Raw genomic sequence first — 23,628 nt, 5'->3', positions numbered from 1 at the left:
AGAGCAGCGTCTGCCCGCAGTGAACATGGCCGCGCTCTGCGGGCGGCAGGCGGGCACTGGCGGTCACGTGGCCTCCGTGATGACGTACGGGGCGATTTTTTAAACTGACCAGTGGGGAGCGGGGCCTCGCGTTTGGCTGGGAGCTGTCCGCGTCACGTGACCACACCGCGTATTCCCCATTGGCTGCAGGAGCCAGCGGCCGCCAAATACGAAGCGTATCTCCAGCAACCGATGCCGAGGACCCGGAGCTGCGGCCTGTGACCGGAGGAGGAGAGCGGAGACCCAGCAGGCCGGTAAGCGGCGCTCCTGCTACACCCAGAGGTCCCCCGGTGCCCATGGGTGCGGCTCTATGGCAATGCATTAATATATTACCACGTCCCTGGTGTGTGTATGTATATATATATATATATATATATATATATATATATATATATATAATCTCGCAATGTGGAATGGCACTCTTGGTCTTCAGAGTGTATATGTATGTGTGTATATCTGTGTGTGTATGTATGTATGTATGTATGTATGTATATATATATATATATATATGCCACTCCATACCCTGTGTGTGCATATATGCCCTGAGTACGTATGCCAGTCCATGCCCTGTGTCCATGTATGCCATGCTACATATCATGCATACATACCCCCCACCCATGTTCTTTGTTTTTGTTGGGCTGTTTAGTTGTGATTCCCGGATTTGTGAGAGCTAGACATGTAGTATGTTTCGCCTCTTCTGAAGCGTGATGCAGATGTCGGTATACATGGTCATTTGCTGTATTATAACATCTGTGCCTGATCAGAATATAGCTCAGCTGCAGTTAGTTATACCCCTTTCACACAGCCCAAAATTTCCCGGGTTATTGCACATGAACGCGCACCAACCCGGGAAATTTCTCGGTGTGAAAGAACAGGGTCAAAATCCTGGGATTCCTGCCCCGGCATTTCAACCCTACAATCGACCAGGGTTGGTCCCGGGAACCTGGTCTGTGTGAACCAGTGCGGTGGGGTGAGGCAGGTCGTCCCTGGTGTGAACGGGAGCCGGGTCAATGCGCCCCGGCTCCTGTTCACTTTCTATGTAGCAGGCAGCGCTTGGAGATCATGTGATCTCTTGTGCCGCCCCTGCCGCATCACCGCTGACGTCAGCAACCCGGCAATATGCCGGACTACTGACTGCGGTATGCAAGGGGTCTTACCCGGGAATGTCCCTGCATGATCCAGGGACCGTATTCCCGGGTAAGACCCCTGCATATCTGGTGTGAAAGGGGTATAAATAACCATTGCCTCAGGGGCACCATACACTACTGCAACACGTCCGACCCTCATGTCGCATACGATTTCCCTTGAATCGCCCGGGTGGCAGGATCGCATAGGATACATCGTAAGCGGTCCTTTTGCATATGATGTTTCTTATGCGATCTGAGAAATCATGAGTGCAGCATTTAAGGGCCCTACACACTGGCAGATAACACTGAAAGATATGAACGTTCTCCTTCATTAATGAACGAGAACTCGTACATATCGTTCTGTGTAGGCATGAACGATGCGCAGCCCCGCGCTCGTTCATCGTTGGTGCCCCGTCACTTCTGCATGCAGGCCAACATGGACGATCTCGTCCATATTAGCATGCAGTGCTATGGTGACGGAGGGAGTGAAGAAACTATACTCCCCCGTTGCTGGTCTCTCCCCGCCAAGTCGGCCGTATCTGCCGTCGGGCAGCTTAGCAGCGGCAGATCGCCAAATGTGTAGGGCCCATAACAACCTAGGGGATCCGATCCGACGCTCACAGGACCGCGCATCGGATTGGATGTAAAACACATGTGATTTGCCACTTTTCATCCGATTTATCGGCCCCAAAGGTCCAGAATCGGATGAAATCGGGCATTATTGTTCTAGTATATGGGGCCCTTTACTCTATAAGATTCAGTAATGAATTCCTGATACAATTTATTCTGTATCCTTCCGCCTGTGACTGCACTGTTACAGTGTGTACTATTTTCTGACACATTAATTTAAAGCCTTGTTTCTCTAAACAGGAATTGCCTTTGCTAGGGCTCATTCTGATTTAAATGTGATGCAAAACATGTTTTAAGTGTTATAATAAAGGCTAAGTTCTAAACACCATGTTTCTTATACCTCACAAAGTTTGCACCCCAAAAAGTTTATTTATCTTCTCTTTTGCTGTCTTGCAAAGCACCCGAGTCTGGGCATATAACCCGGGGAGCACCACCAGCTTTAAGTTTGAGTGTGGGAAACTTTTTAGGTATAATATTGGACTTCTCATTGGCTCTTACAGTTGTTTTCAGGCCTGTGCAGGATTAATCTGATTTTATTATGTCCTATCCCGAGGCCTCATTAGTCTTCATTATGGAGACTGACCGTTGTGAGGCACTTTCTCGTTCTATTCACCCCAGTGAGTGGCCTCATCACCCAGTGTTTGGTGTCCAGCTATTGATGGGGTTACATGACGATGACACTAAGGGTACTAAGCAGAGAAGGCCTTCGAGGCAGTCTGGTAGCTCCAGGTTGACCACAGGGGTCATGGTTCTCTGTCGTGGTGGAAGGTCAGTCTTGTCTGCCGCTGCTCCTGAGTGTACAGCGGCTGAAGCTGTGACTGTTAGAGGACAGTACCTTTCTGAGTGGGTGACTCCGACTCATCTTTGGGCCTGAAAGTGGGTTAGGCCATTACAGAAGAGTATGGAAGGCCGATATCATGATGTGGGCTCTTCACTTCATCCTTTTATGTTGTTGCTGTACTTACAGGAAGGTCTGAGGGTTGAGACTTGGTTCCATGACGCGTCAGGTTTTGTCTTTCGGTTTTCTGTCGGAGAGAAGTTACCGTCCGGACATTCTTACGAGACGTACTGCGTGTATAGCTTTCGTCTCTCCCTCCTATGGCACCTTGTGGTCTTACTCTGGTTTCGGTTGCTTGCAGTATCATCCCTATCAGTTATCCCATTTGATTGAGTGGAGGTTCCTCTGATCTGTAGGAGCTGCAAGGGCAGTTTCAGAGCTGGGGCTACTGTCCTTTGCATGAGGATACCTCTGCCCTTGGGATTGTCTTCTTTGGCCGAATGTGATCTCCCGATTTCATATTTATCGGGATATTGTTATTCTGGCTTTAGCCTGTTATAGGTCTCCAAAAGAAGTATTCATTGGATGTGGTCAGAGCTTTGAGGGCTTGTATTGGATGGGGATGGATGCCCAGAAGGTGGAGAGGTCCTCTGTGATGCTGAGAAGAGGTGATGGATGGCCTCCAAGCAGTCTCATGCTGGCAGTGTTATTGTGCCAGTCAGTCTGGCTTACACAGGGGCTAGGTAGCCTGTTCCTGAAAATCTAAGGGTGGTGCATTTACTTTGGTCCTTTTCCTAGCGTAATGGTATACAGGTATTCCTATCACTGTATAAATGGCATGCTGTTTGGCTACACTTGATATCCAGGGTCTACGTCTGCATGTGTTTGGTAATAGAATAACTCCGGGCACTTGAACCAGGAGCTACATCGTCCTCATGAGAATTGAAAGTTCAGAGAAGACTTCCGATGACCTAACTTGGAAAAAGATTAGTGTTCTTTCCAGCTTATATATACAGGGCTGTATTGTCACAGTGCCCCTGCATAGCGCATATATACCCACTGAAGGCCTAGGGGAGGGGGAGAAGAGGGATCTGATGATGGTAACCAGACCGTATTGTCACAGTGCCCCTGCATAGCGCGTATATACCCACTGAAGGCCTAGGGGAGGGGGAAAAGAGGTATCTGATGGTGGTAAGCTGAGTGGTACTGAGGAGGGAGCAGGTTATGCCGCCATATTGTTATTTCTCTCAAATTACAGTTAGGACCATGGCCAAGAGAGTAAGTGTGATGGATAGCCACGTGGTGAACAAGAAGGCAACGCCTTCCCGTGTCCGCGTAGCAGTGCGCCTCCGGCCGTACATGGAGAAGGAAGAGGAGAAGGCCTGCGTGAGGGGACTCAACTCCCAGTCATTGGAAATTGTAAACTGGAGGAACCAGCTGGAAACCATGCAGTACCAGTAAGTATCATGATCCCTGGTAATTATACCCCCTGGCGCAGACCAATATCTTATTATGGGAGACAATCTCCTGTTGTAGTGTTATCTATACCGAGCACACAGGCTGATAATACATCTAGTGTGGGGGGCTGGGAGTGTGTATACATCGGGCTTACAAGTGTTGGGGTGGCAGTGTCTTTTTTTTTTTGTAGCGTTTACCTGCAGTTAACGGGTGACTTTTTAGTTATGATCTAGATTAGTATGAAACAGTTCTATCAATGAGAATACTTTTTGTAGCGCTGTTTAAGTGAAAGGAAACGTGTGCGCTGCAGGCTCCATCTCTTCACTTGTTTATAACTGCAACAAATGTCATCGGGGACCTACCTCATTAGCTGGCTGGTACAGGATGTGATCCACCGACTTGCTGTACTGTTCTGCAGTGGCATAAGGTGTTTGTTTTCTGCTGCACAGAGAACCGTACTGCCTGTCAAGGCTAGATCTGCTGCGTGACTGGGCACAGGATTAGGGTATGCGGAATCTGTTAGTATATGGTGTTCATTCTAGCACCCTGCACCTTTCACAAACCCTGCAGTTACTCTTTCCTGCCTGGGGTGTCACTCTCTGCTCGGGATGCTTCTGGCACACTCTGGTCCATATCTCAGTGCTGCGATACAGACCAGAGTGTGCTTGAAGCATCCCGAGCAGAGAGTGACACCCCAGGCAGGAAAGAGTAACTGCAGGGTTTGTGAAAGGTGCAGGGTGCTAGAATGAACACTAATATATGTAATGCCCAAGGAGCTGTGGAGACGGGCGCAGATTACACAGCACAGAGCTGCTTTTGCTGAGGACCCCCTTTCTTTATTGTAGCAGGGTTGGGACTGTACTGAGAAACAGCTACTGCTGTGATGTAAGAACCATCTGCTGCTGCTAGTTATGTGTAATGCAGCTGCGGAACGTCTGGGTTTAGAACCTTTGTTTGTTCCGTAGATTCGATGCATTTTATGGCGATGCTGCCACCCAGCGTGAGATCTACACCGGATCTGTATGTCCGATCTTACCCCATCTGCTGATCGGGCAAAACGCCAGCGTGTTTGCTTACGGACCCACAGGAGCAGGTATGTATTTGTCCTTCTGGCTGAGCAAACAACGTTTTAGTGCTATTCCATGTTACATATGACAAATAACCATCTCTGTCCTTCAGGCAAAACGCACACAATGCTCGGGGACCCCAGCCAGCCTGGTGTGATTCCCCGGGCCGTCAGAGACTTGTTACAGATGACCCGGGCAGCGAGCTGTTCCCCTACGGAGGAGGATTGGACCTACAACCTCACCATGTCCTACGTGGAGATTTACCAGGAGAAGGTAAGCGAACCGCTGTAACCTCTGTCATGGTGCATGCTGACTTCTCCTAGTGTGTTCTGTCATGGACTTGTTGAAGTAGTTTCTTCTGCTAATTACACCACTCTCCCTGTCAGGTGATGGATCTCCTGGAGCCTAAGAACAAGGACCTTCCAATCCGAGAGGATAAAGACCATAACATCCTCATCCCCGGCGTGACACACAAGACCATTAACACGTTTTCTGACTTTGACGAGCATTTCATTCCTGCCAGCCAGAACCGTACAGTGGCCAGCACCAAACTGAATGACCGGTCCAGCCGCAGCCATGCTGTGCTGCTTATCAAGGTGAGGTCCTCCCCCTTCCCGGTGATGTGGCCGCTTCTAGCCTATACAGAGCTCTCTGGTCACTCTTTAGGTGGTCTAAGCAGCTCTGTTCTGCTGGATCTTCTAATTTTCTTGTCACTATGCTCCTCCTCGTTACTCCGTTCGTCTGTCAAAATTAGAAATATTGGGGTTCTATAGATCATACAGGGATGTTCTGGGGCAAAATGGAGTCTGATTGGCATGTGGAGAAATCTGAGGTGTTCTGCAGAACATGGAATATACTTCAAGCAGCCAAGTTCCTTGCATTTTGTTTAGATTGATGATGTATGGCCCTTGTCAGTGTTGGAGGCCCATGTGTTCATTGATGTGTATTAGGTCTACATGACACAATGATGTGGTCCAACCTTCCCATGATGAAGTGGGAATTCTCTAATGTAAATAAAATGAAAGGGCTCGGAGACTAGATGGCTCCTTAACGCCTTTACTAAAGCTAAGAAAATTACTGCAACATGAAGAATTTGTAATTCAAATCAATTTTGGCCAGGGTCGCTGGTTTTCTAATTTAATTTTTTGCAAATGGAATTTTTTACTTTTATTTTATTTCGCTGCATTTAGTAGTCTAAAAACTCCAGCACCATTAAATATGTACAGCTGATGTTGTATATGGGTAATAACGTCCATCGCTAACGTCCTCTGTGTATGCTGGGGTTTGTGTCATTCAGCGGAGTGTAGCATACGCTCTGCTGGCTGGTCGGGCTCGTTATAGGGCTCTGCAGTGCTCATCTCTCCCCCATGTACTTGGTGAGTAATGTATTGTGCGGCCAGGTCACTGTGGTTGGTAGGAAGGGCTTTCAGGGCAGGAAATCCCTTAGAGCCAGGGGGTGGGAAACCTGCGGCCTTCCAGCTGTTGAACTACACATCCCAGCATGCCCTGCAACAGTTTTAGCATGGCCAAATATCAAAACTGTAGCAGGGCATGCTGGTGTGTGTAGTTCAACAACAGATGGAGGGCCAAAAGTTCCTCACACCTGCCTCAGATTTAGCCAGAGTTCTGCCATTATGGGAACGTCTCATCAGGAAGTGTTGCTCAGGCATTTGAGGTGCATTACAGCACTTGGTGAGGGGTTGCTTTGACTCCTTCAGAAGCTGGCACAATAAGCCCTGCTCCCTGCCACCAGGTGACAGTTATCCAGATGCCACCTGTAGGTTATTCCCTCACAGCGTGGAGCTACATTTCTATTGCGTTATTAAAGCCTCCTTGGTTTTTTCCATTACCCCCCTAGGTGCAGAAGAATCAGCAAGTGCCGCCATTCAGACGGCTGACCGGCAAGCTGTACATGATAGACCTGGCAGGGTCAGAGGACAACCGCCGAACCGGAAACCAGGGGATACGTCTGAAAGAGAGCGGCGCCATAAACTCCTCTCTGTTCACCCTCAGCAAAGTGGTGGATGCCTTAAACCAGGGCCTTCCCAGGATCCCTTACAGAGACAGCAAGCTGACGCGTCTCTTGCAGGTGAGTGCAGACCAGTGTGCGGGTTCTGTGCCTGGCTATAAATTGTGGTTGCAAAGGAAACGGTTTCATTGGTTTTGTACGCTGGCTGTTTTTCGTGTGTGAAGTAGGTTTAAGTAGAGTAGTCTAACTTACTGACAGGGGTAATAACACATTTATCCTCCAACATAATGTTTTTCCTTTAAATAGTTGTAACAAAGCTAGGGTAAAATAGTAAAGGACTCCCAGAAAGACTTTCCATCACAGTAAATGAAGCGCAGTTGTATGGCAGTAAGATTAACAGGAGGGCTCGAGGAGACGAGATATAATATATATAGAGCTAGATGGAGGGGAAATATACATACATACATACATACATACATACATACATACATACATACATACATACATACATACATACATACATACAGAATGTTCCGCACCTCACTCTACAGCTGTGCAGGCGATACAAGCTGGACTCTGTACAGCTGGTTGGATCCAATCCTCATAGTGAAATTCGTATTCTTCACTGTAGTTGCTGTTATGCTCCTGATAGTAAATGACTACACAGCTTTCCTTATTACTATGGGGTGACGTGTTATCGGTGTAGCAAGTTGTGAGTACTCTGGGGCCAGTCTGTGCACTTGTCCGGTAAAGGTGATCTTATGCTGTATTATTAATATACAAGTTGAGCTGTTTATCCTCTCTTAAACGCCTGATGTTAATGTTCCTCCTAGGATTCGCTCGGGGGGTCCGCCCACAGCGTCATGATAGCAAACATCGCGCCGGAACAGAGTTATTACTTTGACACGCTTACCGCCCTCAACTTTGCTGCCAAGTCCAAACAGATCATTAATAAACCCTTCAGTCAGGAGACCACGCAGGCCCCAGGTAAGATGGCGGACCGCCTCCGCTTAATGCGCTAATACAGCTGTTTTTACGAACGGTAAATGTCGCACTGCTTTCAGTTGGGATATCCAGCATGCTGGGACGGGAGCAATGAAGTCCCTTTAATCCTGTTCCTGCATCTTAAATGTTTTACAGGAAACCAGGCTTTAGCTATACGGTTCCATCATGATAAATGGTCTTTTCTAGGAGAGTGGCGATATGCGGATGGTCTGACTGTAGAGTAGAATCTCATTATCCTTTATGTATTATCTGCCCCCTACAATGTGGAAATTTATTCCTAAAACACCCCAGCAAGTGTTTGCCAAGTAGCAACTAAATGTTTCAAAACAATGTAATTGGGAATGTATCGGCCTGTTCTTGAGTGTAGAATAAATGGTGGCTGGATCTGGGGTGGTAAACCCAACCTTGATCTAGGGAACACTCACAGCGAGGCTTCTTGGGGCACCTATAGCACCAGTTTATGTAAATTAAGCCCATGATTAAATATATGTATTGTTTGCAAAATACCACATTGTAGTTTTGGCTGATTTTGGTTATGTGGAAGATCTATGACACTTTAGAGAAAGATAAAGTACCAACCAATCCGAGTCTGCCACGTTACCGGCTGTTTGAAAAGTGACGGACAGGAGCTGATTGGTTGGTAATTTACGCTCTGCCCTTTTTTTCTGGCTTTACTCTAATTTATTGTAAGCTGATGGGACAGTTTAATCCGCTTCATTTTAGTTACATCAATAACCATATAGGATACCTCCTTCTGACCGGTATGCAACTGCTGTGATTTAGATGCCTTAACCTCCTAACCTCTGTGTCCGCCCAGCTCATCCCTCTATGAAGAGACCCCGGGAGGATGTGGAGCCGGCTCAATCTCGACTGAAGAAAACCAAAACTGACTCCTCAGAAGAGTCTCCCAACTCCAGTGATGGCCCCAAGAAGTGCGTTACTGGTGCTGTGTAGAAATACCAGCTGAGCCTCTGCTCGGCCTGCCTCTCAATCTGTCCTCTTTACAGGCGGAAGCTCAACCTGGCCTCTCTGAAGCCATCCGTGGTGGAAAGGCTCCTCAAGCTGGATAAGATCCTCAGCGAGAAGGGAAAGATGGAAAGCCAGCTTCTCAGCACCCCGAAACGGGAACGTATAGCCCTGCTGAAGAAATGGGAGGAGAGTCAGATAGAGATAGAGGTGAGAAGGCTACTGGCATATGCGCATCGCTATCGAGATGGTCTGCAGTAGTCATTGCGGTCCTCGTGTAATGACCTCCTTCCTTGTTGTGCTCAGCGACTGAAGGAGAAGCAGAAGGAGTTGGAGGAGAAGGCCATGCTAGCCGAGGCTCGTTTTGAGAAATCAAACGGCTCCGACTTCGACTTGTCCGATTCCAGCGTGAGCGAAAGTACGTTCCGTGCCCCTCTGAAGACCCGCGCCACATCTACCGCCAAGACGAAGAAAGTACTACGCGTCCTGCCACTGCAAGGTGAGCGGTAATGGGAGACTCCTAAGGACTTTGCAGCTGCCATGCATGGGGAGAGGTGGCGCTGTACTGGACAGCCTCACTGAAGAGCTAGCATCATTTACAGACCGTGTGGCAATGGATGTCTATGGTTGCCTTTATTTCCGCATTCTGTGGGTCATGTTCTGCCGGAAACTAATGTATTTGTGATGAGTGAGAGTCTGGGGTTAGGTCTTCGCTGGTCATTTACTGCTTTTATTTTTGCTCTTTCCAGGCCTCAATCTACAACAGAATGCTAACGAAGAAAGCATTACTGTTATTGAGAAAAAGAAACGGGTAAGGGTGATTTTTCACTTTTTTTTTTATTTATTTTTTTACCAAATATCAAAGTTGTGTGCTGGGGAGCGGATATCTGAGTTCTAGGTTCAGTCAGTTGATTAGATGCCGTTACGTGTTTACCCACAGAAACCCTGCGCAGGGCGGGAGAATGAGCCCAGCTGGGAGGTTACCATGCAGACGGAGCTTCTCCAGAGCGGCAGAGAGATGATCCTGCACCTACTTAATAACGGCTCGGTGAAAGAGCTGAAGTCTCTGCAGAAGATCGGTGACAAGAAGGCCAAGCTCATCGTGGGCTGGAGGGAGGTCAACGGGCCTTTAAAAAATGTGAGTGCTAAAAACCCTGCCATCTCTTCTCATTTATGGCTGCCCCCTACTAGATGTGTGCAAAACCTGTTCACATTAGTGGAGAGGTCAGTATAAATATAGGTATTTTTGTTGACTTACCGTAAAATCTTTCTCTGATTCCATCTGGGGGACGCTGCGCCGTTACTTGTGGGTTAGTGTGTGTGGCTAGTGGAGTTTGGCACAGAACCTATAAAAAAAACAAAACCTAACTCCTCCTCCCTCTAACCCCTCCCATCTGACTAGCCAGTAGCTAGTTAATGTTTAGCCAAGTCAGTAGAGATGGAACAGAATATAACCACTAAACCAGACAAATATATGGGGGGGATCGCAGCGTCCCCCAGATGGAATCGGAGAGAGATTTTACGGTAAGTAAACAAAAATCCCTATTTCTCGGTCATCCATCTGGGGGACGCTGCGCCGTTACTTGTGGGTTAGAGGTGTGTGGTAGTGGAGTTTGGCACAGAATCTATCAAAAAAACTGCCTCCTCCCCCCTCTAACCCCTCCCATCTCCTTCCTGCTCAGCCATCAACTCAGTTTTAGTTTTGTGCCTGTGGAGTACAGACAGTTTTTCTTTCTCCTTAGATTTTTTTTTTTTTCTTCTCAAAAGTACCTAGTTCGTGTTTACAGGTGACAGGTACTACTGGAGTGGGTTTAGTATTCCCACTCTCTGCTGCCGCTGGAGGTCACCTCACTTTGGTCACTGGGGCCATCCTTTTCTTCAGGATGCGGCAGGAATAAGGTACAGGACAGCCACAATCTGTCACTGACAGTATTGGGCTGTCCCCTCTATTGTTACTTTGCTTTTATGTATATATTCTTTTATGTATATATGCTTCCGCCTGCCAGCCGCCCGCCCACATCGAACACCTCCCCCCGCAGTGAGGGTGAGCGGTCGGGTTGTGGGGACATGCAGAAACTAAGTCCGGGAGAGTGTTATACACTCCCTGGGACCAACACACGCTGCCGCGACAGCCGCTGTGTGTAGCGGCGCGCGGGAGACCCGAACTTCCGGTTTCGGTAATCTCCCAGGGAACAGCCGCGGCGGTTACGTCAGACTTGCAGGGATGGCTTCCCGCCCTGCTCTGCCCGCGCGCGCTGTTCTGCAGCCTCCTGAAGGCTCCGGGGCGCCATCTTCTCCGGCTGCATACTGGGGGACACTGTGCTACTCAAGCACACACGGATGCCACTATCTTCTGGGGGAAGTTTTTCATTACAGTCACACAACTAACTGCAAGTATATTGTGGGCTAGCCCTAGTGGGGCATAGCAGTCAGCATTATTGAGGTCACTTTTCTAGGGGATTTATAGTACATGTTTAGTGCTCTTAAATATTAACATAAATAGAATAAAATATGGCCAGTAAACCAGACAAGGCTACAAAGGGCAAAACGGCCTCAGTAGTTTTTCTCCTGTTCAGTGTGGCTCAAAGCTGGCTAAGGGTAGTGCTGACGCAGGTACCCTCTGTACTTCGTGCTCTGGTGCATCAGTGCCGGATCAGCAGGGAAGTTCCACAGATCAGTCTATGCCCCCATGGGTCAAGAACATGGTGGATGCCATTTCGGATTTGCGTCAGTCTAGGTCGGAGGCTGAAACTGCTCAAACTCGGGTGGAGCCTCTGTGGGCCCAAAATATGGGCAAGTGTCTTACTGATTTAACTCATTCTTTAAATAAGTTTGTAAACTCTGCCAGTAGTTCTGCTGCTACTAAACGACCACAACCGTTACCTGCTATAACGTTTCTGGGAGAGGAGTTGGATTCTCTGACATCTCCATTGGAGAAGGGGAGGTAGATCCTGAATGGGACGAAGTTTCGGCTTGGGAAGACGAGGAGCTATCTACTAGCTCTGGTGTTAGATTGCTGATAGAAGCCATTCGTCAAACCCTTAATATTCAGGATGCGGCAGTGGAGGAGACTTCCTCTGCCTTTTTCAAACGACAGAAAAGACCGGTTACTGCCTTCCCTTCTTACACTCACTGTGTGGATATTTTAAAAGAACCCTGGCTTAAACCGGATTCTCGTTTCCAGGCTCCTAAGAAATTAAAATTTCTATATCCTTTTACGGAGGAAGATACAAAATTTTGGGAGACAGCCCCAAAGGTAGACGCTCCTATTTCACATTTGGCAAAAGCGACGGTTATTCCTTCTGTACAGTCCGTGACTTTAAAAGACCCTACAGATAGGAAGATAGAAGCAATACTAAAATCTGTTTTCTTTATCAGGTGTCTCTCTCCGTCCGGTTATTGCGGGAGCCTGGGTCCTTAAGGCCGTGGATGAATGGCTAGCACAGGTCATATCTGGAATGCAGTCGGACGATCCGTCGGAAGCAATTAAATTAGCAGAACAGATTTCAGAGGCTCTTACTTATGTGGGTGAGGCCTTGTTAGATTCTGTTGCGCTACAGTCCCGTGTTTCTGCCTTGACAGTGTCAGCAAGACGGTCTCTTTGGCTTAGGGTTTGGAATGCTGATTCGGACTCGAAGCAGACCTTGACGGCAGTTCCCTTTTGATAGGGGAGGTTCTTTTTGGGTCGGAGTTAAAAGAAGATTATTTCAGATACTACAGGAGGAAAGAGCCCCTTTCTTCCATCTGCTCCTCACAAACCGAAACCTACGAGGTTTCGGTCCTTTCGTACGCAGGGCAGAGGTAGTTTCAAATCCTTTCGTGCTTTCTCCAGATTTCCACGAAGGGGGTCATTCAGAGGTAGAGGATCTCAGGCTACTCGCAGACCTGCCAGTAAGCCTGCCGACAAGCCTGATGCATGACGCTTCAGGTCTTCCGGAGGGATCGATGAAGGTGGGGGCTCGGTTACTTCAGTTCAGGGAAGTGCGGCTCCTGTCGAAACCGGATCGGTGGGTAATGGGGGTCATATCCAGGGGATATATGTTGGATCTCGAAGAAACTGTTCCATTCCGGCTGTTCGTCACACCTCTCCCAGACGATCCCTCCAGGCGTCAAGCTCTTCAGGCAACAGCAACCCTCTTACAAAATGGAGTAATCCTTCTGGTTCCCTCTCCACAGAGGGGTCGGGGTTTTTACGCTGGTCTTTTTCTCGTGGACAAACCGGACGGTTCGTTCTGACTCATTCTGAATCTAAAAGCCCTCAACCCGTATCTCTCAACCCAAAAATTCAAAATGGAATCCATTCGCTCAATTATCGCCGCCATGGAGCCAGGGGAATATTTGGCTTCAATAGACATAAGACGCCTACCTACATGTCCCTATTTGGATAGGTCATCAATCTCTTCTGAGGTTTGCAGTCGGTCCGTTTCGGTTTCAGGCTCTTCCCTTTGGTCTATCCACGGCTCCTCGGGTATTTACAAAAGTCATGGGTTATGTCGTCGCGGTTCTCCGTTGTCAGGGGGGTCAACATCACTCCATACTTGGACGATCTGTTGGTCAAGGCCCCGTCAGAGGCGATTCTCAATCGGAACCTGCGTCTAACGATAGAGACTCTGCAGTCATTCAGATGGATAATAAACTTTCCAAAGTCGTCTTTACTCCCTTCCCAGAAAATTATTTTTCTGGGACTTTTATGCGACACCAACAGCCAGAAGGTGTTTCTTCCTACGGACAAGATTCAGGATCTGCAGTCCAGAATCCGGACCCTGTTGCACTTACCGGTAGTGTCGGTCCTCAGATGCATGCAGATGTTAGGCAAGATGGTGTCTTCCTTCGAGGCAGTTCCATACGCCAGATTTCATGCCCGACCTCTTCAGGCTCAGATTCTCAGCTGTTGGACTCGGATGGATCCACGTCTCAAATTGCAGTTGATCCGCTTGTCGGTAAAGACTCGTCAGTCGCTTCACTGGTGGCTTCACAGTCACAATTTGAGAAAAGGAGCGCCGTTCACGGTTTGGTCTTGGATGATGGTCACCACGGACGCAAGCCTCAGCGGTTGGGGAGCAGTGTTCCAGACTCATCACTTCCAAGGGCGCTAGAACAGTCAGGAGTCGAAATTACAGATCAACAGGGCAATCCGGTATGCACTTCTTCAGATTCAGACCATGGTACAGGGTCATCCAGTTCGTGTGCAGTCCGACAGTGCCACGGCAGTGGCTTACATCAACAAACAGGGATGAACTTGCAGCTGGTCTACCATGAGAGAAGTCGCTCAGATTCTCACGTGGGCGGAACGTTGGGTTCCAGTAATATCCGCAATTCACATTCCAGGAGTCGAGCACTGGGAAGCAGATTTTTTGAGTCGTCGCACGATTCATCCGGGAGAATGGGAACTTCACCAGGAAGTGTTTCTCTCTAGTGGCCCGCTGGGGAATGCCCGACGTAGACCTAATGGCGTCTCGTCTCAACAAGAAGCTTCCTCACTACGGCTCGCGGACTCAGGATCCTCAAGCATTTCTGATCGATGCTCTTAACAGCCCCGTAGCATTTTCATCTGGGTTACGTGTTTCCGTCAATTCCACTGATTCCACGTCTGCTTCAACGCATTCGGCGAGAAGGTCTCGCAATAATTCTGGTGGCTCCAGATTGGTCGCGCCGACAGTGGTACACTCTTCTGCGCAGCATGGTCGTCGGAGACCCCTTTCGTCTCCCCCTGCGACCAGATCTTCTTCTTCAAGGGCCTTATCGGCACCCAGATTTAAGTCGGCTGGCTTTGACGGCTTGGTTCTTGAATCCAACATTTTAAAAGCTAAAGGTCTTTTTCGTTCTGTGGTACAGACGATGATTCGGGCTAGGAAACTGGTGACTTCTGGCATTTACCATAGGGTATGGCGTATTTACATTGCTTGGTGCGAAAAGTGGGGCTTGACTCCGCATTTGTTTGAACTTCCTCGCCTGCTATCTTTCCTTCAGGAGGGTCTCGATAAGGGTCTGAGGCTTTCTTCACTGAAGGGTCAGGTTTCGGCCTTGTCGGTTCTTTTCCAAAAGAAACTAGCGATCATTCCAGAGGTTCAAACATTCCTTCAAGGAGTACTTCAGATTCAACCACCTTTTTGTTCCTCCGGCTCCTCCCTGGGATTTAAACTTGGCCCTTCAAAAATCTCCATTTGAGCCTTTGGAATCTGTAGAACTACGTTATCGAACACTAAAAGTAGTTTTTCTTTTGGCTATTGCCTCAGCTAGATGGGTGTCTGAGTTGGCGGCTCTTTCTTGCAGGCCACCCTTGTTAGTTTATCATGAGAACCGGGTGGTTCTGCGGACTAAGCCTTCTTTCCTTCTAAAGGTTGTTTCAGCATTCCATTTAAATCAGGACATTGCCCTTCCAGCATTTGCTCTGTCTTCTCCCGGGGAGAACTCCCATTTGGCCCTCCTGGATGTTGTTTGGGCCTTACGTATTTATGTCTCGCACGGAGTCTTTCCGTCGTACGGATACCTTGTTGGTATTGATTGATGCTCCCAAACGAGGTTGGCCGGCTTCCAAGAACACTGTGGCCCGTTGGGTAACTTCGGCCATCAAACAGGCGTACGTTTTTTCAAATGTTTCGGTTCCTGACTCAATTAGGGCTCATTCGACTAGAGCTGTTGGAGCCTCTTGGGCTGTTTGCGGTGGTGCATCTATTGAGCAGCTGTGCAGGGCGGCGACCTGGTAGTCAGTCCATACTTTCACAAAGTTTTACAGTTTTCATACCTTTTGGTTTAGAGACTGCCTCTGTTGGGCGTCGTATTTTACAGACGGCTAGGCCGTCAACGTCTCCCTCCTCTCATTAGCTTGCTTTGGGAAATCCCACAAGTAACTGCGCAGCGTCCCCCAGATGGATGACCGAGATCCCTCCCGTAGTTTTGTCTGGGTTATTTGGTGTTTTTTTTGTTCTGGTCTATCTCCTTTTGGCTTGGCTAAACGTTAACTGAGTTGATAGCTGAGAAGGAAGGAGATGGGAGGGGTTAGAGGGGGGAGGAGGTAGTTTATTTTTTATTTTTTTTGGTGATAGATTCTGTGCCAAACTCCACTACCACGCACCTCTAACCCACAAGTAATGGCGCAGCGTCCCCCAGATGGACTCGGAGAGAGATTTTACGGTAAGTAAAAAAAAATCCCTATTTCTCTTTCATCCATCTGGGGGACGCTGCGCCGTTACTTGTGGTATTTCCCAAAGGAAGCTAATGAGAGGAGGGAAATGTAGACGGCATAGCCGTCTGTAAAATTTGACACCCAACAGAGGCAGTCTCTGAACCAAACGTATGAAAACGGTAGAACTTTGTGATGGTATGCACGGACGACCAGGTCGCCGCTCTACACAGCTGCTCGACGGAAACACCCCCGCGAACAGCTCAAGAGGCTCCAACAGCCCTAGTCGAATTAGCTCGTATTGGAGCAGGTACAGCAACGTTGGAAGAAACGTATGCCTGTCGAATGGCCGAAGTCGCCCAATGAGCCACAGAGTTCTTAGAAGTCGTCCGACCTCGTTTGGGTGCGTCAACCAGCACCAACAACGTATCCGTACGACGAATAGATTCCGTACGAGACAAGTAAATGCATAAGGCCCGAACCACATCCAATAAGGCCAAATGGCTTTCATCCCCGGAGGAAGCTGGAGTAAACGCTGGGAGGACAATGTCCTGATTAAGGTGGAAAGCCGATACGACCTTCGGAAGTAAAGAAGGTTTTGTACGCAAAACCACGCGGTCATCGTGAAACGCCAACAAAGGCGGTGTGCTTGACGGAGCTGCTAACTCCGAAACCCGTCTGGCTGAGGCAATGGCCAGTTATAAACCTTTAGTGAGGCCATCCTGAAGAAATGACAATTGACGAGGCACCCTAAAGAGGTCCGGTGTCAATCTGCGTTTTTCACATTAGGCAATGTAAATGCACCACACCCTGTGATATGAATTCCAGAAGTTACCGGCTTCCTGGCCTGAGTCATCGTCTGTACGACTGGCCGAGATAATCCTTTAGCCCTAAAAAAAAATGCTGGATTCAAGAACAATGCCGTCAAAGCCATCCGATTTAAATCTGGGTGGTAACATGGTCCTTGAAGGAGAAGGTCTGTTCGTAGAGGGAGACGATAAGGTTCCCCGACGACCATGCCGCGCAGAAGTGTACCACTGACGACTCGGCCAATCCGGACCAATCAGAATGGCCGGACTTCAACACATCCGGCGGGAAGTAAACGTGGAAGCAACGGAATTGGTGTAAATACTGTACATATACCAGTTGAAACTGCCATGGGGCTGTCAAGGCATCGACCAGAGTTGCTTAAGGGTCCTGAGTGCGCGACCCGTAAAGAGGGAGCTTTTTGTTGATGTGGGACGCCATGAGATCTATGTCGGGTGTTCCCCACCGGGAGACTAGAGAGAAACGGGATCAGTACGAAATACTGCCAGACGGGATCCCGGCAGTCGGAATACAGAATATGGATCCCAACCGGCACAATCCCGACAGGGGGTTGAGCGCAACGCAGCCCCTTGCGGGCTCGCCACGCTGTGGGCATGGTGCCTCGCTACGCTCTGCAAACTAATTTATTCTCCCTCTTTGGGTGCCGTGGACACCCACAGAGGGAGAATGTCGGGATTGTGCCGGTCGGGATCCCGGTGTCTGTATTTCGACTGCCGGGATTCTGTCCGGCGGGATCTTGACCGCATCCCAGAGAAACACCACCTGGTGAAGCTCTCACTACCCCGGGTGGACCGTGTGACTGCTTAAGAAATCTGCTTCCCAGTTGTCTACTCCCGGAATGTGAATTGCGTAAATGGCCGGAACCCACTTCTCCACCCATCTGAGAATGTGAGCTACCTCTTTCATGGCGGTCCAACTTCGAGCTCCTCCTTGTCTGTTTATATAAGCCACTGCTATGGCGTTGTCGGACTGAACACTAACTGGATGACCTTGGACCATGAACTGTATCTGAATGAGCGCTTACAGGATCGCTCGCAGTTCCAAAATGTTGATCTGCAACAATGACTGCTCCAGAGTCCCAGAAGGTGATTTGTTTGAAACACCGCACCCCAACCCGTTAGGCTGGCGTACGTGGTCACTGACCATCCTCCAAGACCAAATCGTGAACTGAGCTCCCCTGGTTAGATTGTGGCTGTGAAGCCACCAGTGGAGCGATTGACGAGTCTGTATTGACAATCGGGATAACTACGTTGTGTGGACCTATCTGGGACCAACAGCAAAGAATCTGGGCTTGAATGGGTCGGGCATGAAATCTTGCGTATGGAACTGCCTCGACTGTTGCAACCATCTTGCTTAACACCTACATGCCTCTGAGAACTGAAACCTTCAGTAATTGTGACAGTGTTCGATTTCTGGACTGTAAATCCTGGATCTTGTCCTGAGGAAGAAACACTCTCTGATTCCTGGTGTCGAATAGGAGTCCCAGAAATATCATCTGGGAAGGAAGTAGTGACTATTTTGGGAAATGTATTATCCAATCGAATGATGCAGGGTGTTTATCGTGAGTTGTAAGTGTTGTTGAAGAATTGACTCCGATGGAGCCTTGATTAGGAGATCGTCCAAGTAAAGGGGTAATGTTGATTCCCTGACACCTTAGAACTGCCACAATATGTCCCATGATATTTGTAAACACCCGAGGGGTCGTGGAGAGCCCAAATGGAAGAGCTTGAAACTAAAAATGCCAAGGTCCGACTGCAAATCTTAAGACATTGGTGACCTGTCCAAATGGGAACATGTAGGTATGCATCCTATGTCTATGGAAGCCAAATATTCCTCCGGCTCCATGGCTGTGATTGAACGGATTCCATTTTGAATCTCTGGACAGAGAGATACTGATTTAGGCATTTGAGATTTAAAATGGGACGAAACGAATCATCCGGTTTGTTTACGAGAAAGAGCCTAGAGTAAAATCCCTGACCTCTCTGCTGGTCGGGAACTGGAAGAATTGCACCATTGTGCAAAATGGCGGCCGTTGCTTGAAGAAGAGCTCGACGTCTGGAGGAATCGCTCGGGAGAGGGGTGACGAAAAACGATGTGGGACTAGTTCCTCGAGATCCAAGATGTATTTTCTGGATATGATCCCCCCCCCGTCACCCACCGATCAGGCTTCGACAGGAGCCATACGTCCTTGAAATGCAGTAACCGAGCCCCACCAAGCCCGAAAGGACTGAGAACTTCCTCTGCCTTGAGTACGAAAGGACCTAAACTCCGTGGATTTTGGTTTTTGTGGGGCAACCGGAAGAAAGGGACTTTTACCACCAGTAGTATCCGAAATAATCTTTTTTTTTTTTTTTTAGTTCCGATACGAAAAGAAACTCCCCTTCAAAGGGCACAGCTGTTAGGGTCTGTTTTGACTCCATCAGCATTCCAGACCCGAAGCCAAAGAGACCGTCTTGCCGTTACGGCCATGGCAGAGACACGCGGCTGTAGCGCTGCAGAGTTCAATAATGCTTCTCCAACATATGACCGAGCCTCCGATATTTGTTCTGCTAATTGAATAGCTTCCGACGGATCGTCAGATTGCATACCAGACACCACTTGTGCTAGCCAGTCATCCACGGCCTTAAGAAAGAACCCAAGCGCCTTAAGAACCCAAGACGCAAGGAAACACCTGATAGAGCAAACACAGTTTTAAGGATTGCCTCTATCTTCCTGTCTGTAGCATCTTTCAAAGTCACCGACTGTATGCAGGGAATAACCGTAGCTTTCGGCAAGTGTGTAATGGGGGCATCTACTTTTTGGGGCTGACTCCCAAAATGTTGCATCTTCCTCCGAGAAGGGATACAGAAATCTTTTTTTTAGGGGCTTGAAAACAAGAGTCCGGCTTAAGCCAGGGTTCTTTCAGGATATCTGTAAAGTGTGAATAAGAAGGATAAACGGCAACCGGTCTTCTGAAAAAGGCAGTAGAAGTCTCCGCCACCTCAGTCTCTTGGTGGTTAAGAGTCTTGACGAATGGCCTCTATCAGCAGTCTGACACCTGAGCTCGTAGATAGCACCTCTTCTTTCCAAGTCGAAGTAGCCTCCCATTCTGGGTCTACTTCACCTTCCTCCAAGGAAAGGGTCATAGGATCGAACTCCTCCCCCGGAAAGGTTATGGCGGTTAACAGATGTGTCCGTTTTGTAGCAGCCGAACCGCTTGAAGAATTTACAAATTTATTCAAGGACTGAGTTAAGTCCGACTTTTGCCCATATTTTTCGCCCACAGTGGTTCTTCGGGAGCCTGATTGGGAGCCGCACCTGACTGGGATTGCTGTAACTCTGAAATGGCATCGGCCATGTGTTTGGCCCACGGAGGCATAGTCTTATCTCCAGAAGCTCCCTGCTGGTCCGCTACTGGTGCCACATCTGTGCTACTTTTTGAAAGTTTGGAACCACAATAGACAACCGAAGCGGTCTTCCCTTTAGTAGATTTGTCCTGCTTATTGGCCATATTTCTATCACAAATAGTTGAATAAGAAATAATAAAAGGTCTCCTCAAAACTTAGTGTTCCCTTTAGAACCACAAGAAGAAGGTGACTCCCGGAGCAGAAAATCCTCCACAGAGGCTGTGTGGAAGTGCGTGCGGGCTTACCAAGGTGTGAAGTGTCTCCTTCCTGTCTGCGTCACCGCCGCGTCTAGTCTTGCCTCTCCGCTAACGGACCCTGCTGTCTAACCGCGGCGCTAATACACTGAGTGTCCGGCGCCAGCGGTAAGACTGTAATTAATTACCCCCCTCCACCTTGCTCTTGTACAGTAAAAGAGCATCAGAGTAATAAACAATCTAGACTTTGCAGTCACCTGAGGGGGGGAGGGGGAGAGAAGCGGACACACGTGCGCACACACCTCTAGAACAGTCCAATACTGTCAAAGATAGATTGTTACTGTTCTGTACCTTAGTAGTGCCTCTCCGATTCCACAGAGAAATACAGAGCCCCAGTGATGAAGCATGGTGACCCGTCTAAAGGCAGCAGAGTGGGAAAATGAACTAACGCCACTCTAATAGTAACTGTCACCTGTGTACAGGGACGAGGTACCCCAAAATGAAATAAAACAATAAAAACCTAACTAAAAGCTATAGGTCAAAAAGCGGTCTGTACTCCGCAGGCACAAAACAAAAACGGAGCTACTGGCTGGTCAGGCTGGAGATGGGAGGGGTTAGGGAGGATTTCTTTTTTTTTTTTTTAAGTAGGTTCTGTGCCAAACTCCACTACCACACACTAACCCACAAGTAACGGCGCAGCGTTCCCCAGATGGATGAAAGAGAAAATATATTTTTAAAACCCTAAAAAAAATATAAAAATATTCTTTCATTTGGTACTGTAATTCTTCAGTCAGTGGAATCACCCTTGTATCAAAGGTCCACTGCTAAGAGGGTTGTCTGACACTGATGTTTGGGGAGGGAGGGGAAATCTGTCACACCCCGCTGATTTCCTCTGTGGTGCACTACATATGCCAGTAACGCTTGCTTTTCTTTGTCATAGGTGGAAGATCTGATCACTATGGAAGGAATGTCTGCCAAACAAGTCTCTTCATTTTTAAAGGTGACTATCCTTTGATACCAGCTATTGCTTTCTCCTGCAAATTAATGTTTTCTGCCCAAGATCATGGCCACAAGTGATCTTTTCAGCTATGAGGTTGAGCGGTATAGTACAAGGAGGTGGTGATCCTGGTACTAACATCAATTTAATTTTTTTTCGGACCACCTACAGGTCAACATCCCGACACTAGTGGCCAGCCGAAGACCGTAAAACCCTGCTCACCAGGACCTTGCACTTCTCTCTCTGAGAAGCCTCAATATCATGGATTCTATGAAACCTTTCCTTCACCTCTGACCATCTCCACGTGGGACTATCGGAGGTTTGTACGGCTGTGGATGGAGAGTCTCCTGTGGGTCCTCTTGTGTCCCCATCACACACACCCTCTATTGTGAGACTCTGTTGTCCATGACAGACTTAATTCGGAGACCAAGACAATGGGGGATGTGGGGTTATACTGCCTGCCGAATTATTTTTATTTTTATTTTTTTTAAAATGCTATTTTGGAAGCTTTTGAACTGAATGAGGCTGCAAAACTCCACGCACCGTGAAGAACGAAGGAACGTCCTTGTAGGGTCCCCACATCTTATATGCGTCGTTATGATGGAACAGCGCTTGGTTTTATTAGTTATTTTAAAGGCAGATTGCTAGGACATAAATTCAGTGACCCTTTTTAATATGGATTATGGTTTAAAGTAACATTATATTTTTTATTTTTTATTTTTTTTTTACTGAATGCTGCAAAGATGAAAACTTGGGGTGTCCCAAAATACCCCAGGGCATAAGATCTATAGTGTGAGAATGGTGTGAACCCTTGGTGCTAGGTGAAGCAACAGGTACTTAGATAACATGTAGTCCATTTAATTTTCTTAAGATTAAACAGTGAATATATGGAAAAACACAATACATAGAACGGGTGGGATACGCGATACCTGCATTCCGACGCGGAGAATCTCAACAGGGTTTTTGGTAAGTATACTTACCCTATCCTTCCTTCCCCAGGTGGTTATTAACCCTCCCTTCCTCTCAGCCTAACCATCCCTTCCCCGCAACCTAACCCTAGGAGTCCCCAGTATTCTGAGTGATGGCAAGATTCCCTTTGCGCCATTCTGGCAGCATGTTGGGATTCCGGCAATGGCATCTTCATAGAACACAACCACGACACAAACAGCTAAAGATGCAGATCTGACTTGAAGTACCATAGGGTTCGAAACGCATCGGAATTCCTGCGCTTGCTGCCATCTCCACTAAGGACTCTGCGCTGCTAGTTGTGGGAACATCTTAGGCGCCAGAAGCAGGGTACGTTTCCCGGGATACCGTGCTAAATACCACCTGCGGCTCCTCCATCCACTGCTGTGTATGCTTTTTGTCTGTCTAAGCTCCGCTTAAGCTCATTTACTGGACTGTATTTGTGTGTTTATCGTATATTTATCCATCATCTGGCAATTGTAGATACTCTCTTGCTAATGTATGCATCATATATTCACCTTTTTAATCTTAAGGAAATTAAATTTTATATTTTATCTAAGTTCCTCATTGCCGGTTTCACCTAGCGCCAAGGGTGTACACATCACTCTATAGTTCTTAATAAGTATTATTTTTTTACTGCCCAAAATGGCCTTTCTGCCAGCGTGACTTTCCCTGCCAAAGGGTTTGAATGAACCACGTCCGAACTGAGAGAGTTGATGGTTTTAATCTGTGGTCCACTTGTTCTTCTGTTTTTTTATTTTTTTCCAGCTAGCCTTTTGTGTTTATAATAAAACATGATATTTTTTATTTAAATGCCATGTCTCTTTACTTCCGTAACTTAAACTAGAACATAGCTCATTCCTTGTTGGATGTTATTACCAGGACAGAATTAGACTTTGCTGGGTTTTGTGGCATGGCTGGACACTGTGATGCCTGACCCATAACATAAATATATATAAATTGTGTGTGGTTTCTGTTAAAGCAGAATATTTATCTTATATAATACCCTTTATGAGGTCTAAGAACACTGTACGCTATCTACGTATGAAGTACCGTAAGGGTGCGCTCGCTGCGTAACAATCGCTTTGCCGTGAT

The 23,628-nt window shown here is 47.8% G+C and overlaps 1 protein-coding gene across 2 annotated transcripts in view; it reads left to right on the top strand.

Moving 5' to 3' along the window:
• The window catches only part of KIF22 (kinesin family member 22), a 30,313-nt gene extending 6,967 nt beyond the window's left edge, over positions 1 to 23,346 (top strand). Inside the window, exons 1-14 of one of the 2 annotated variants that reach the window (XM_063935274.1) lie at positions 20 to 293; positions 3,833 to 4,031; positions 4,998 to 5,125; positions 5,212 to 5,372; positions 5,486 to 5,695; positions 6,958 to 7,188; positions 7,902 to 8,055; positions 8,891 to 9,005; positions 9,081 to 9,249; positions 9,346 to 9,538; positions 9,789 to 9,850; positions 9,980 to 10,177; positions 21,511 to 21,570; positions 21,739 to 23,346. In XM_063935274.1, the coding sequence (XP_063791344.1) occupies positions 3,841 to 4,031; positions 4,998 to 5,125; positions 5,212 to 5,372; positions 5,486 to 5,695; positions 6,958 to 7,188; positions 7,902 to 8,055; positions 8,891 to 9,005; positions 9,081 to 9,249; positions 9,346 to 9,538; positions 9,789 to 9,850; positions 9,980 to 10,177; positions 21,511 to 21,570; positions 21,739 to 21,777 (1,911 nt within the window). In that variant the 5' untranslated portion in view covers positions 20 to 293; positions 3,833 to 3,840 and the 3' untranslated portion in view covers positions 21,778 to 23,346. Of the gene's footprint in view, positions 1 to 19; positions 294 to 3,832; positions 4,032 to 4,997; positions 5,126 to 5,211; positions 5,373 to 5,485; positions 5,696 to 6,957; positions 7,189 to 7,901; positions 8,056 to 8,890; positions 9,006 to 9,080; positions 9,250 to 9,345; positions 9,539 to 9,788; positions 9,851 to 9,979; positions 10,178 to 21,510; positions 21,571 to 21,738 lie in introns of those variants that run through there. The other variant, XM_063935275.1, reaches the window with a different exon arrangement.
• The last annotated feature ends 282 nt before the right edge of the window (positions 23,347 to 23,628 follow it).

Source organism: Pseudophryne corroboree, chromosome 7 (assembly GCF_028390025.1).
Source record: "Pseudophryne corroboree isolate aPseCor3 chromosome 7, aPseCor3.hap2, whole genome shotgun sequence".
In the NCBI taxonomy this organism is placed as follows: domain Eukaryota; kingdom Metazoa; phylum Chordata; class Amphibia; order Anura; family Myobatrachidae; genus Pseudophryne; species Pseudophryne corroboree.
This window is presented reverse-complemented; position numbering and strand designations above follow the sequence as displayed.